The 15,959-nt window shown below is 42.6% G+C and overlaps 1 protein-coding gene across 1 annotated transcript in view; it reads right to left on the bottom strand.

The window, feature by feature from the left end:
* Positions 1–15,959, bottom strand: part of Tnpo-SR (transportin 3) — a 453,809-nt gene that overhangs the window by 351,699 nt on the left and 86,151 nt on the right. Inside the window, exon 3 of the mRNA XM_080278214.1 lies at positions 12,836–13,001. Within this exon, the coding sequence (XP_080134340.1) occupies positions 12,836–13,001 (166 nt within the window). The remainder of the gene's footprint in view (positions 1–12,835; positions 13,002–15,959) is intronic.

Below are 15,959 nucleotides of genomic sequence, written 5' to 3'. Positions count from 1 at the left end.
TCACTGTCGTCAAAGGGCAGATCTTCAGGCACAAAATCTGATCCCTCTGACCACACGAAAGCATCTAAAGTTCCCTGCCTAGGCTGGGAGGTGCTTGGGGCGGCGGGGGGTGAGGCAGGTCGTGTGGGAGTGGGTGAGGCAGGCTGGGCAATAGTAGGTAAGGGAGAGGCTATCCCAGGCCGTGTTGGTGTTGTGGTGGTGGTGGTGGTGGTGGTGGGAGGGACATTATCACTTGGGTCAAGGTCACCCGCGGCGGCGTGACTCCTGAGTTGCCTAGTGCGAGTTAGCCTAGGGGACTTAACTTTACTTACACGAACACTAGGCCTACGATAACCTCTCATACGTAAAATTGCTCGTTTACTTCCCTTTCTCGGTGGTGAAGGAGACTCCGATGACTCAGGAGACAGGACAGCAGACGAGGAGGACGAGAGAACAGGGCTGGGAGTACGTGGCGGGCTTGCGGTGGCGTGACGTGGCGTAGGGGACAATGGCGGTCCACTGGGGTCTCCGCTCCTCTTCCTTTTTTCCCCCTTTCCATATTCGAGGCCCCTTTTCACCGGGGCCTTCCCTGTTGAGGTGCTGGGCACAGTCACAGTCTCCTCCGGCACAGAAATAATCACTTCAGGGCCTGAATCAGCACTCGATTGTGTCTCTGATTCAGCCAGGCTAGACCAAACACCCACGTCACTGCCATAGTCCATAGAGGCTTTCAACAGTTCTGAGGCTATTGCAGAGTCACTTAGCCCCTTGGTAGTCACTGGTAAAGTTTTGAAGGGGGTTGAGGTAACAAAACCCTTTTTCGGAGGGCTAGAAGGCACGGAACTAGAAGAGCTCGAGCTTGACATGGTGTCACCGTGGCAGATTTGCGTGGACTGACGCTATTCTGGGGCAAACCGCGCGAAAAAATGACAGTGTGACAACTGGGGAAACAAGCGTTTCTCAATAGCAAAAAGTGCTTGCGAGATGACGGCGCAGATTGACACGTATCAGCCGTCCGCGCGTTGCCATATCGCACGACGAGGGAGGGCCGCGCATCGGTGCGTCCATGGGTAAAAAAAATGAGACTTGGCAACAACCGAGGTCAGTAGTACAAAGGTCAAGTGTGCTAAAAGTAGCTCACGGGTGGCGGGACTGATAGACAATACCAGCTGGAGCCTGCTTGCCCGCGGTTATTCAAAATTAACTCAAATCGCAAACGCGACGACCCGCCGTTCTGCCCTTTGGGCCGACCGTCGCAAATGCGACGATCCGCGTTTTAGGGGTTAACTAAACCTAACCTAACCCAAAGTCAGAAAAATACTTAAAAATAAACTGAAGGAAGATGAATTGCTAAGGTCTCTCTGATGAAAGTTAAACGTACATTTAGCTCTCATTCTTTTGTTGTTTTTGTGTTTAATGTGAAAGAGAGAGTATTGATGCAAACAGTAATATATCCCATTAACCCCTTAATAACCTCCGGCACTGAACAACCTTTTACAATACTGATGTCAGTGATGTTAAGTTAATGTGAGCTATAAAGAAAACTGAACAATTATGGGGAGGGAACGAAGGTCACTGGTATGTTTACACGACTCTACGCTACGATTCCAAACAGTCAGGCAGTCGGTTAATCTCAGATGTTTTCGCCCACTTGATAAATGCACCGTAACTTTATCAATCTTTCCGTGACTCATAGCGAATCATAGCATGGGTTTAGGAAGCTAAATAACACATTGCTAGGTGAGCCAGATGATTATCTTCACATCTTTAAGAAAAATAAATTGATTTCAGAAGAATGGAAGAACTTTACGTACTCAGAGAGGGATTAAATTTCTTCCATTTTCTTATAAGATGTGAAGATAATCGTCTGGCGCACCTAGCAATGTCTTATTTAGCTTCCTCAACCCATGCTATGATTCACTACGATTCACAGGAGAATTGATAAAGTTATGGTGCATTTACCAAATGGGCGAAAACATCTGAGATTAACCGACCCCCTGACTGCTTGGAATCGAAGCGTAGAGTCATGTAAACATACCAGTGACCTTCGTTCCATTCTCATAATTGTTCACAGTTTTTTCATAGCTCACTAACTCGACATCACTGACATCGGTACTGTAATGGGTTGTTCAATGCCGGAGGTTATTAAGGGGTTCATGGAATACATTACTGTTTCCATCAATACTCTACCTTTCACATGTAAACAAAAAAATGAACAAAAGAGTGAGTGCTAAATGTAAGTTTAACTTTCATCAGAAAGACCTTACCAATTCATATTCCTTCACTTTATTTTATGCAATTTTCCAACTATTTTATTTTGTTCGGAAAAAGTACTGTATACAGTACTCCAAACATATTTGTAATAATATAAGTAGTGATGAGTTCACCAATACATGTGATGTACTGAGCTGGTAGGTAATATTCCGTATCATTTCGGCCATCCAGGAAGTGTTATCTGACTTGTAGGCCTACTGTGTCATTACCCTTGTATATGTTCACTAATTTATATACATATTTCAGATTCAGGTATGGTACTGTACTGATTGCAGTATTGTACAGTATACAGTACTCTCTCAACACAGTTGTAATACCATAAGTGGTGATGACAGTGTTCACCAATATATTTAAGGTACTGAGTGGGTAGGTTTTTGATTATTCAGCAAATCTAATTTCTCGGCATCATCCCAGTCCCATAGATGCCGAATAATGGGACTTTTACTGTACTTGAACTCTCTCACCAATTCCAGTCTCTCTCCATGCACTGTAACATCGCACTGGGAGTCACCTTCTCTCTCAATAATGATCACTTTACTCTTTTCTACATTTACTCTCAAGGCACGACGCTCACAGACATCAGCAAAACTCTGCACTAGCCTATCAAGTTCCTGTCCAGTATTTGCAAGCAGTACTGCATCATCAGTATACAACAAGTATGAGATAGTCTATCCATCACCATTCATTACCAACACCATCCCTCTCTCCATTACTCGTGCTTATACTTTTCTCATCACCCCATCTACATACAGCTACTGCAAATTGACTTAGGACCTCCCCCCACAAGGTATTAAAAAACACAGAAATTATAGTATATCACAATGTTTGTTCATGAAATGCCAATCATTAATACGAAATCATGTTTCCCTTGTTTTTCAGGACCAGTTGGATGTGTTTTGGCATGGAATCACTTAGATCTCTAAAGTTACCTAAGGACATTTCTTTGCACCAAACATTTGTCAGTTCAGTCTTGAGGTTGTTCAGATTGGGTGTCTTCTTCTCTGCCATGATTTTCTTCATCTTTGCCCAGCAGTTTTCTATTGGATTTTGATCCGGACTGTTGCCAGGCCAGTCGAGGACCTCAATCCGATTATCCTGAAGCCATTTTGTCACCTTTCTTGACTTGTGACATGGAGCCGAATCGTGCACGAGAAAGTCACGCCCATGAATAGCAAAAAAGTTTAACAAATGATCTTCCAGAACTTGAATGTACTGCCCACCATTCATCATCAAGTTCTTTGGAGGAAAGTATAGGCCTCCCCTTTCCATTTCACCTGAGAAACACCTCCATACCATTACTGATTGTGGGCGCTTAACAGTCAGCACCGTGTAAGCAGGGTCATATTGACTATGAGAGGCAGGGGGACGAACCTTGGCAGAATGCACCTTGAACACTTGACATGTGCTTTCGTCAGAAAACAACTATTCTCCACTCATCTGATGTCCAGTGTGCATACTTCTTGGCAAACTGAATGCGCTGCTTCTTCAGGCAGTCAGTGAGAAGCGGTTTCTTTGCTGCGGTGCGGCTTGGCAAATGCAGCTCCTTCTGCAAGCAGTGTTGAATAGTTTCAACTGAGATGTCTTGTAATAGCTGGGGATGCATCCTCTTCAATTCTGCTGTTGTCAGTCGAGGATTCCTGATTACTTCCCTTTTCAGAAGCATATCTGTAACTCTGGAAGTCGTCCTCTTCTTTCCACCACTCTGGTATGACATTAGGTGGCAGGCCACAAGCTGCAGCAAGAATCTTCATGACAGTTGACTTTGCACGTCCAGTACATTCACAAATTGTCTTGATAGGGACGTTATCCTGCCTCCACGCAATGATATGGACCTTCTCATCTCTTGAGCAGTACTTTTCAGGCATAACAACTCGATTCTAGGAAAATAACAGGACAAACTGTAATACATATGAAAAAAGAGGGAGGTACAAGCTCGGAGCGACAGGAACACATACTCCCACTCTCGCTTCTGGGCAAGCACTGACGTGCTGAGTGTTTCATCATCTCCCGCCAACACCAGAGGAGCTGCTAGTTACTTCTTGCCAAAAAAATTCACTTGGTAGAGGTGGAAACCCAAAGCAAAGACAGACAACTTTCCCACAGCAATTGTGTGTGTAGGTCCTTAAGTCAAATTGCGGTGCGTGTATATACTGGACAACCATGGGGACATCACATAACCTTGTCCACCCACACCGATCGTGAACCATTAACTTAGATGCCCATTAACCCTTACACATGCTTTACTACCATCATAAAAACTCTTGACGGCACCTAGCAGCTTACTATCTACACCGTACATGCGCAAAACTTTCCACAATCCTTCTCCGTCTACCTTATTGTATGCTTTTTCCAGATCCATGAATGCCATAAACACCTTATGGTCCTTCTCACAAGCCTTCTCTGCTATCTGTTTCACTGCAAATATTTGATCTACACATCCCCTGCTACTCCTAAAGCCACCCTGTTCATCACTCACTAGGACTTTTGATATCTAATACCAATACACCAGTCCTGTATGAGACAGCCCTAGCATGTATTCAATATGGAAGGAGGATGTTCGTGCCGAAGTGGTGACATGTAGAGGTGTATGATATGTAGGAGGAATATTGGGCCTTGGGAGCAGGCTGTGAAGCCTATGCCCAGAGTATTTAAAAAAAAAAAAAAAAAAAAAAAAAAAAAAAAAGCTCTTACTTTCTCTATAATAATTCTTCCGTATACCTTCCCTGCCACACTTAATAAACTTATGCCACGATAATTCTTGCACCCACTTTGCTCACCTTTATTTTTGTACAGGGGTACGATCACAGCATTTTTCCACTCTGTTGGCACAGTTTCACTCATCCAAGCCTTCTTACAAATCTCCAACAAGCACTTCATTCCACTCTCTCCACTAAACTTAAGCATCTCTGCATATACTTCATCAACCCTAGCTGCTTTCCCATTTTTCAGCCGCTTCACGGTACTCTTCATCTGTGAAAATGCCACGTCTCCTGACACTGCATTCCTTCTCTGCACCTCCAAAACCAATCATGTTTACAACTGCTCTGCTCTCTCTGTTCCCATTCACCAGGCTTTCAAAATATTCTTTCCACCTGGTCCTTACTTCATCCCCATCTACATCCACATACATCCCTCATCTACCACCTACATCCTTCACACCATCACATTTCTTTCCGCTTTCACTTCTACATTTCTGCACCTCTTTCCAGAATAACTTCCTATTTTCAAAGTAGTTTGCATTAATTTTTCTTCCAAGATCATCATTTACCTCCTCCTTTTTCCTCTTCACTACTCTCTTTACATGCTTCTTACTCTCAATATATTCAATACATTCAGGTAAATGTCCTGAAAAAAAAATATATATATATATATTGAAAAATGCCCTAAAAGGTGAACTTGGGACTGGCTTTGGTACCATGAAACCCTTTAACATGTAAACATATGGCCCTATAATGTGCATATCTCATAAAGCAGGGCCTTCGGGGTAAAATATTCCCGCGTTATGTGAGTGATCGCTGTACACATACTGTACCATACATATACATATATATATATATATATATATATATATATATATATATATATATATACAGTATATATCATCATCATCATCAGCCATTTGAGTATCCACTGCAGGACAGGCCTATCCCGGCCAAAGTTGGGACGATACAGCCAATGTATCTCTACCAAGTGGCTTAGGCTGTCTAGTAGAGATTGTATGTAGGGTGAAAAGTGTTAGTACGTGTAATTGTAGTATTGCAGTGGCTTTGGATGTGTGTGTAGTCTGTGAACCAAGTGTAATCGGCCCGCGCAAGCCGAATGGGTGCAAGCATACTTTATAATAGGCGACACTGGTTCAACCACAGCACCCCTTGTGTCCACCAATGCAGTATGTGGCCAGGTGAAAGCTCCCAGAGTTTATTACCCTGGCGGGGCGCAAACTCTGGCTTACCCGTGTACGAAACGCACACTCTACCACAGTACCACAGAGGCTCCTATATATATATTACACATACTGTACCATGTATATACAGTACAGGTGTGTGTGTGTGTGTGTGTGTGTGGGTGTATGTATACTGTATATATTCAAGAATACTCCCCCAGTATCCCTGCTTGTCGTAAAAGGCAACTAAAAGGGCTGGTGGAGGGTTAGTGTCCCTCATCGGAAAACAACAAACTAAAAAGACAAACAATAAGCCTCGGACAAGGACTGACCAAAAGAGGACGACCAAGGACCGGACAAAAGGACATGGTAATCGGAATGTGGAATGTAAGGGGAGCGAATGATGAGGTGAAAGAGAGAAAGACTGTCCAGGTGCTTGACAGTGCGAAAGTTGATGTATGCGGAATAACTGAAACGAAATGGAGGGGTGAGAGTGTGAGAGAATGGGAGTATGGATGGGGTATATGTGCAGGAGTAGATGAGAATGAGAGGGCAAAAGAGGAGGTATGTATAATTGTGAGTAAAAGATGGAAGAAGAGCATAAGAGAGTATGGATCAGTTGGGTCAAGGATTGTGTGGGTAAGAATGAAAGTTCGAATACAAATGTGGGCAATTGTGTGTGTGTATGCACCAACGCAAGATCGTGCAAGCAGAGTGAGAGAAGAGTTCTGGAAAAATGTGGAAGTGTGCATGGAAAAGTTTGGAAGGAATGAGACAGTGTTTTTGATTCGTGATATGAATGGTAAAGTAGGGAATGTGAAGGTGGATGGAATAGTTGGTGAGTGCGGTGTGCCTGCTGAGATAGCTGAGAATGGCAGTGCGTCAGTGGACATATGTGCTGGGAGGGGGTTGATGATAGCCAATACCCTCTTCAGGCACAAAATGATCCACAAGTATACATGGCAAGTGATGAGAAGGGTGGGTGGTGAACTGAATGAAAGGAAGGCAATGATTAATTATGTGTGTGGATGAAAGGATGCAAAAATGTGTAAGGGATGCAAGAGCTTATAGAGGTTGAGGGAGTGGACTTTCTGACCACTACTCGGTGGTGGCCAGAATCAAGGTCCATTTAGGATGGAGAAATAGAAGAAGGGAAAGACGGGAAGAAGGAGTATTTGTAAGGAGAGTGGAAAGGTTACAAGAGGATGAGCAAAAGGCAGAGTATAAGAGAGAAGTGGAGGAACGATTGAGTAAATATGAACTAGAGCAGATGGGGGACGTGGAAGGTGTATGCAGGATATTTACACATGAAATACGTGCAGCATATGATGTGGTGTGTGGGATGAAGAGAAGACGGAGGGGTGTGCAAGGAACTGCGTGGTGGAATGAAGAGGTGAGACAGGCTGTAGCACAAAAGTAGAAAGCATACAATGAATGGTTGAGTAATAAGGGCGTGGAAGAAGTTGAGAGGCGGAGGACAGAGTTATAGGTAGAAAGAAAGAGAGAGGTGAAAAGATTAGTAACAAAGAGTAAGAAGAGAGCGGATGAGGAATTTGGAAGGAACCTGAGTGTAAAGTGGAGGGACTGTAAGAAAATGTTCTGGAAAGAGGTCAAAAGAGTAAGACAGGGTGGAAGTGAAGTTAGCATGGGAGTGAAAGATAAAAATGGTAGATTGCTAGTGGAGAAGGGAGAAAAAGTGAGCAGATGGAGAGAACACTTTAAGTAACTGTTGAACATAGAGGATGGAAGTAATGCGAGTATAAGTGGCTGGGGAATGGCTGGCAGGAGGAGGGATGTGAGAAGACAAGAAGAAATCAGTAGGATAGAAGTTGTGGAAGCAATGAAGAAAGTTAAATTGGGGAAAGCCCCAGGAATTGATGGAGTGTGTGGTGAAATGCTGAAGCATGGGGAAGAGATAGTAGTAGAACCGATGTAGAAAATGTCCAGATTGGCCTGGGAGGAAGGTAGAGTCCCGGAGGATTGGAAGTCAGGTATAATTATTCCTTTGTACAAAGGAAAAGGGGAAAAAGAAGTGTGTGGTAATCATAGGGGCATTTGTCTTCTTAGTCTGTCTATCTATCTATCTATAGCCCGACGCCCTAATCCCGCAAAGGGTGGCCGCAGACAAAACGCCTCCAAGTCGCTCTGTCACCCACCATTTGACTACCCTCCCCCCAACTCACCTCCCCCTCCCTCATATACCTCTCTGCTCCATCCCTCCACCTCATCCTCGGTCTACCCCTCCCTCTCCCTCCCTCCACCTTACCTACAGTACATACACCCTCTTAGTCAGTCTTTCATTCCCCATTCTCTTCACATGTCCAAACCACGTCAGTGTATTTCTCTTAATCTTCCCAACCCCATCCACATCCACCCCACAATGTTCCTTCACTTATTCATTCGTCAACCTGTCCCTCCACGTCACTCCACATGCTCCTCTCAAGTAACTCATTTCCACTGCTCTCACTCTTGACTTGTTCTCCTCTTGCAAGGTCCAGGCCTCGCTTCCATACGTCAGGGTAGGGATCACAATACTATCATGCAGTGACTTCTTAACTTCCATACACACCTCCCTATTTCTCATCACTGCTTTCAGTGTACCAACAACCTTCCTTCCCTGCTGTACCCTTTCACGCACTTCATCTTAGTATAATAGGAAAAGTGTATGGTAGGATACTTATTGACAGAGTTAGAGAAAGAACAGAGGAATTAATGTGAGAAGGACAGGGAGGCTTTAGGAAGAGAAGAGGTTGTGAAGATCAGATATTCATCCTTAGATCTTTTGTGGAAAAGTTTCTAGAGAAGGGAAAGAAGTTGTATGCGGCTTTCATGGATTTGGAGAAAGCATATAACAGGGTGGATAGACAAGGATTGTGGAAAGTATTAAGAATATATGGAGTAGATGGGAAGTTGTTAAATGCTGTGAAGAGTATGTATGATGGCGCTAAGGCTGCAGTGCGGGTGGATGGTGACCTGGGTGAATTTTTCTCTTTGAAGGTTGGGTTGAAACAGGGATGTGTCATGTCTCCATGGTTGTTCAATCTGTACATGGATGGGGTAATAAAAGAGGTACAAGGTAGGGTAGTGGATGTTGGAGTGGCCCTGGTGAGAGAGGATGGTGTTTGGAAACTCCCTGTACTGTTGTTTGCAGATGATACTGTGTTGTTGAGTGAAGACGAAGGGGAGCTGCAAGGCTTGGTGGATGAGTTTGGGAAAGTGTGTAAGAAACGGAATCTTAAGGTGAATGTAGGGAAGAGTAAAGGTATGGTCTTTGAGAGAGGTGAAGTCAGTGAATGTACAGTGAGGTTGGATGGTGAGGAATTGGAAAATGTGAGTACAGTAATCCCGCATATTTCGCGGTAGTTTCGTTCTTGTAACCCCCGCGAAAAGTCAATTCCGCGAATACTCTATTAACAATTGAAAACTTGCACTTGTGTCCACCATGCTGCCCATCACACAGTCCATGTCCATACTGATTGCGAGACAATTCGCCGTCAAAACATGGACGATTCCCCTTCAGAACAATTCGCACCCTGGACGATTCCCCGCCATTCTATAAATATACTAATCAATACTTTCATCAATACACTTATTATTAATTAATCAATACTTTAATAACTATATTTCAGGGGGATCCAGCAAAGTCTATGTTCAGTAGCGTAGGTTCTGGATATTATTTATTAGTTGCACCTTTAGTCAATAATTAACTTGTTTCTTCCTCGCTGTAGTCGCCTTTGAATTATATTCTAGCGTCACCCATAGCTATCTTCATTAATGAAGGCGAATTGTTTTGTGTTTGTTGTGACTGCGAATTGTCCCGAAACCTCCATACTCATCCCGAAATACCTTCTTACAAGATTGAAAGCACATACTCCATTATGAAGGAAAAACGTAAACACCGTACTGTAATACACAATTATCTACACATTTATTAACAAAACAGTACAAAATAAAAAGATGCATTAACTGGTGATAGCAAACACTCGCACGGTCGTTTCTTAGCTTGTCCAGTAACACAATTTTCTCTGCTAAGGTCATAACTTGATCGTTTTGTCACTTTGGAGTTCTTACTAATTGTATTATTAGCCTTTGGTGAGGCTGGCTTACGTCGTGGGGCCATGTGGACAGCAAGTGGGAGGCAAGAGGCTCATATCATAGTGTGGTTACAACCACAACATCCACTTAAGGCAGTCAGGCGTGGACTGAAGAATGCGAGGCAGAGAGCAGTGTTGCCATATCCAAACAACGAAATTATGCTAGGGCAATGAAAAAATTATGCTAGATTGAGCATATTTGTTCCAAGTAAAAAATGAATTATGCTAACTTGAAGCTAAATGATAAAATTCTATACATATTCGTGCAACATATTAATTATATATTGTTTACTATGAAAATATTAAAATGAACCTACATACAGTAAGAGGATAAATATCATTATCTACCCATACAGCTTTTTCCCACGAAACTTACGTTTTTCTGATGGATTTTGATGTGATTCGTTCGATTTTGAACATCATTTCCGTCGGAAATAACCAGATTTTGAGATATGACCCCCCCCCCATCCCCCTGAAATAATGAGGGATCTTTGGGGAATCGGGGGTTATAGGGAGGGGGGGAAACACAGAAAATGGTCATTTCCGACTGAAATGAAGCTGAAAATCGAATGAATCATACCAAAATCCATCGGAAAAAACTAGGTTTCATGGGTAAAGTACAAAGCTCAAACTTATCCTAACCTAACCGAACCAAACCGAACCTAACCTAAAACCTAACCTAACCTAAAACCTAACCTAACCTAAAACCTAACCTAACCTAATCCAACCTAACCTAACCTAACCTAATCCAACCCAACCAAGCCCAAACTGAAAGTAACCAATTATTCAAACATCTTACCTTATTCGTCTCTCTCTCACTCTCTCTCTCTCTCTGATTTGTAGCTTTTATAAAATTATTCTAAAAATATTCCATTCCATTCTAAATTATGCTAGAATGATTCTAAAACTTCTAATATGCTAAAAAATATTCCAGACTCGAAAATTTGATCAAAATTATGCTAAAAGAATAAAATTATGCTAGATATGGTAACACTGGCAGAGGGGCCACGGGAAAGCAGGGATGTTCTACGTACGATAATTATCGTATTTGTACTATAATTTGGGATGCCTGTACGATGTACGATATCACATTAAAAAAATACGATAATTTATGTCTATTTCAGCTTCCCTAGATTTTTTTTTTATATATACTGCAGGTTAACAACACTCACTATTCCCGCCACACGGTTCATTGTGCCCACACCCCAGTAACCCACGCTTCCCATGAGTCACTCACGAAATTCCTTTCCCCTCCCAGTCTCATGGGAGGTCAGGGCCAAGCCCGGCCGACCCCATAAATGTCAAGGTCTTAGAAGTTCAAACTTTACTTGGTAGTGCTGCTGTACCCACTACCCACTCTGCAACTTTGTATAGGACTTCAGTAAAGTCGTAAGTACAGTTGATATGCTGGTATACATAAAGCTTTGTAGGATATTCTTAATTTCTTACCGGGAAACGTGAGTGTAAGGAAGGCAAAAGTAATGTACCGTCTTAATTACTAGTTTGTATTCACCTAATTGTGATTCTTCTGGATTGACTCAGTCAAGCTCATGATGCCCCGTCTACATTTACCATTTCATCATACTTTTTTTTACACACCATCTCGTCTGGTAACTTGTTTTAATTGAAAATTTACATGTACGATAATTTTAGGGTAATATACGATAATTTTCATGCTACGGTACGATATATTGGGTCTCTGGGCAGAACATCCCTGCGGGAAAGGGACAGAGGGTGGCGTGAGTTTACCGCGCTACAATTGGACGCTGCGGGAATTTCATTTTTTTTTTTTTCTGTATATTCAAGGATATTTTTGTTGAACTTATTAATGCTAAGAAAATCCGCGAGAGGGCAAAACCGTAGACAAAAAATCCGCAAAAAATGCGGGATTACTGTACATTTAAGTACTTGGGTAGTGTGATGAGTAAGGATGGAGGTTTGAGGGTGAAGTGCTTGAAAGGGTACAATAAGGAAGAAAGGTTGCTAGTTCCTTGAAAGCAGTGATAAGAAGCAGGGAAGTGAGCATGGAAGTGAAAAAGTTACCATATGAGAGTATTCTGATACCAACTCTAACGTATGGAAGTGAAGCTTGGACATTGCTGGAAGGACACAAGTGAAGAGTGAGAGCAGTGGAAATGATTTATTTAAGAGGAGCCTGTGGAGTCACATGGAGAGACAGGCTGACAAATGAGGATATAAAGGAGCATTGTGGTGTGTATGTGGATGTGACAGGAAGCGTTAGGAGGAATACACTGAGGTGGTTTGGCCATGTGGAGAGGATGGAGGGTGAAAGACTGACGAAGAGAGTGTATGTAAGTGAGGTGGAGGGGGGAAGAGGGAGGGGGAGGCCAAGGATGAGATGGAGGGATGGGGTGGAGAGGTACTGTATATGAGAGAGGGGGTTTTGAGTTGGCAGCGGGGCAGTGAAATGGTGGGGGACAGGGCGACGTGGAGGCGATTTGTTTGTGGCCACCCCGAACAGGATTGAGGCGTCTGGCAATAGATATATATATATATATATATATATATATATATACCAGTGTATATGTGTATATATATATATATATTGTATACCCAGAAAACAATATATATAAAAAATTCATACCAATAGGGTCCTCCCATGATGCCATGTGCAGTGCGAGGTCAGCCAAGGCAACACAAAGCTGTGTGGCGATGCCTTGGTAAGTGTTCTCGGTGATGTGGCCAAGGTGTTCCAGCATGGACGCTCGTAACGATGCGTGAGCCTCCACTGGCAATTCTCCAAAGTATAGCTATCAAAAAAAAAAAAAAAAAAAAAAAAAAAGTTATCTTCAAAAATGACAAACTACCATCATTCCACACATATTTCATACAATCCTTTGTTACTACATAAGAAGCACAGCAAAACAGTACATTTCCAGGTATTTACTGTATTAGTATTCCAATACCAACAAAATATAATGCATTTTAGTAAAATATTTCAATTGCAAAATATTCTGTACAAGCTGCCTTGAATTTCACCAATCTACTAAATAAATATTCTCATCCTCACAGTCATAATGTAACAGTTAATTTACTTGTGTAATCAACTAACTTTTGTGGGTATCAACTTTTTAAAAAGTACACATTTTATTCATTACTTTAACTCAAAGATGGGAGGTTGTGGTGACTATCATCCACTCATTTGATGTAGTGCTGCATATTTCTTCCTTCATCTTTATCAATCTTTTTTTTGTGTCTGCCCCCTTCACTTCCTATTTTTCTCAACTTGCCAGTCACTTTTTACTACTCTTATTTCCACTTCATGTGGCTCTACACTCTGTGACAAACCTAATAGTTTCCTGTTAGGTCTATCTATCTATAGCCTGATGCCCTAATCCTGCAAAGGGTGGCTGCAGACAAAATGCCTCCAAGTCGCTCTGTCACCCACTATTTGACTACCCTCCCCCCAAATCACTCCCCCCTCTCCCATATACCTCTCAACTCCATCCCTCCACCTCATCCTTGGTCTACCCCTCCCTTTCCCTCCCTCCACCTCACTTACATACACCCTCTTAGTAAGTCTTTCATTCTCCATTCTCTTCACATGTCCAAACCACCTCAGTGTATTTCTCTTTATCATCTGAACCACATCCACATCCACCCCACAACATTCCTTCACTTCTTCATCCACCAACCTGTCCCTCCATGTCACTCCACATGCTCCTCTCAAATAACTCATTTCCACTGCTCTCACTCTTGACTTGTTCCCCTTTTGCAAGGTCCACGCCTCGCTTCCATACGTCAGGGTACACTGGACATCCAATATTTTCAGCTGTTTGCTGATTCGTCAGCCAATATGGCTCCATTTTTGTGCAAACATCTCACAACCCAGGTGCTGCCTGACTACAGATTGGTCATAAAATGTATCTCACCACCAACTGTGATACGTGGCTGGTTGATAAATAAAATGTTGCGTTAACTGTGGTATACAATACTGTATTTATTATCTAAGCAACTGAAGATTTTTGTTTTAATCTTCATCTCTACATTTAATCTTATTTCAAAGTTTACAAAAACACCATGATAATCATTGAAAAGTAATGATGACAAACCTGACTGTTGGCTGGCATTACATAAGCAGTGTTATGCTTCTATGCTAGCACTTTACGCCATTATTAATGGTTGGTTGTGTTGCACTGGGATCCAAACACTCACTGACCTTCTGTGTGGCTTTTTCTATTTCCTTGCAATCCAGCAAGAAGGAAATTATGGGAACCTAAGGTGAAGAAAGCAAACTGGCCTGCAAGCGATTGTCATCCGCCTTGCCAGCTTAAGCTTTATTTTACATAAATTTGGCACATATATGAAAGAGTTGTTAAACCATAATATAAACTGTCAGTGTTAAGAAACAGGACATTTCATAAATGAAATGCAAATAAGGTAGATCAGATGCTGGATCTTGCATTTAGCCCTTCTAATTTTCATATTTCAAGTCGCTGAATGTCGTGAAGAGTATGTATGAGGGTGTTAAGGCTGCAGTGCCTGTGGATAGTGAACAAAGAGAATTTTTCTATTTGAAGGCTGGATTGAAAAAAGGGATGTGTCATGTCTCCATCGCTGTTCAATTTGTACATGGATGGGGTTATAAAAGAGATACACAGTTGGGCAGTGGATGTTCGAGAGGTCCTAATGAGAGAGGGCAGTGTTTGGAAACTCCCTGTACTGGTGTTTGCAGATGATACTGTGTTGTTAAGCGAAGACGACGGGGAGCTGTAAGGCTTGGTGGATGAGTTTGGAAGAGTGTGTAAGAAATGGAATCTAAATGTGTAGGAAAGAGTAAAGTTATGGTCTTCAAGAGAAGTGAAGTCAGTGAACGTACAGTGAGGTTGGATGAGGAGGAAATGGAAAATGTGAATGTGTTTAAATACATGGGTAGCGTGATAAGTAAGGATAGAAGTTTAGAGGGTGAAGTGCTTGAAAGGGTACCACAAGGAAGAAAGGTTGCTGGTTCCTTGAAAGCAGTGATAAGAAACGGAAGTGACCATGGAAGTGAAAAAGTCACTACACGACGGTATTGTGATACCAACTCTAATGTATGGAAGTGAAGCTTGGTCCTTGTTGGAGGGACAGAAATCAAGAGTGAGAGCAGTGGAAATGAGTTATTTGAGAGGAGCATGTTGAGTCACATGGAGAAACAGACTGAAAAATAGGGAAGAGAAGGAGTGTTGTGGTGTGGATATGATATGAAGCGTTAGGAGAAACACATTGAGGTGGTCTGGCCGTGTGGAGAGGATGGAGAGTAAGAGACTGACAAAGAGAGTGTATGAGAGTGAGGTGGAGGGGGAAGCCAAGGATGAGATGGAGGGATGGAGTGGAAAGGTATATGAGAGAGGGGTGTGAACTGGGAGCAGGGCAAAGAAATGGCAGAGGACAGGGCAACATGGAGGCGATTTGTTTGTGGCCACCCCTTATGGGATTAAGGCGTCTGGCAATATGCAGAATTTTCAAATTTTTCTTTTTCATCATCATCATCTGGACCTCCTATCCCACCCTCGGGCAAGGTGAGGAGTAGCAATGTCCAGACAGCCCAAGTTTGCCCAATCCAATGGGCCACGCTTCCATTCATTCATCATTCAAGCCCCTGAATCCTGGCTCTATCTGATACGTTTATTTTTCTTTTCACTGCCTATAAAATTAAGAAGTTCGGTTAGGGAGTGAAATCACTTGTCTGTATACTGTACATGCAGGGCTTTTTAATGCTGGGTGAA

The sequence above is a fragment of the Coenobita brevimanus genome, chromosome 72 (assembly GCF_032717465.1).
Source record: "Coenobita brevimanus isolate Jiangsu-jjx chromosome 72, ASM3271746v2, whole genome shotgun sequence".
Taxonomy (NCBI): domain Eukaryota; kingdom Metazoa; phylum Arthropoda; class Malacostraca; order Decapoda; family Coenobitidae; genus Coenobita; species Coenobita brevimanus.
The sequence above is the reverse complement of the archived record's forward strand: the minus strand, read 5'-3'. Positions and strand labels throughout refer to the sequence as shown.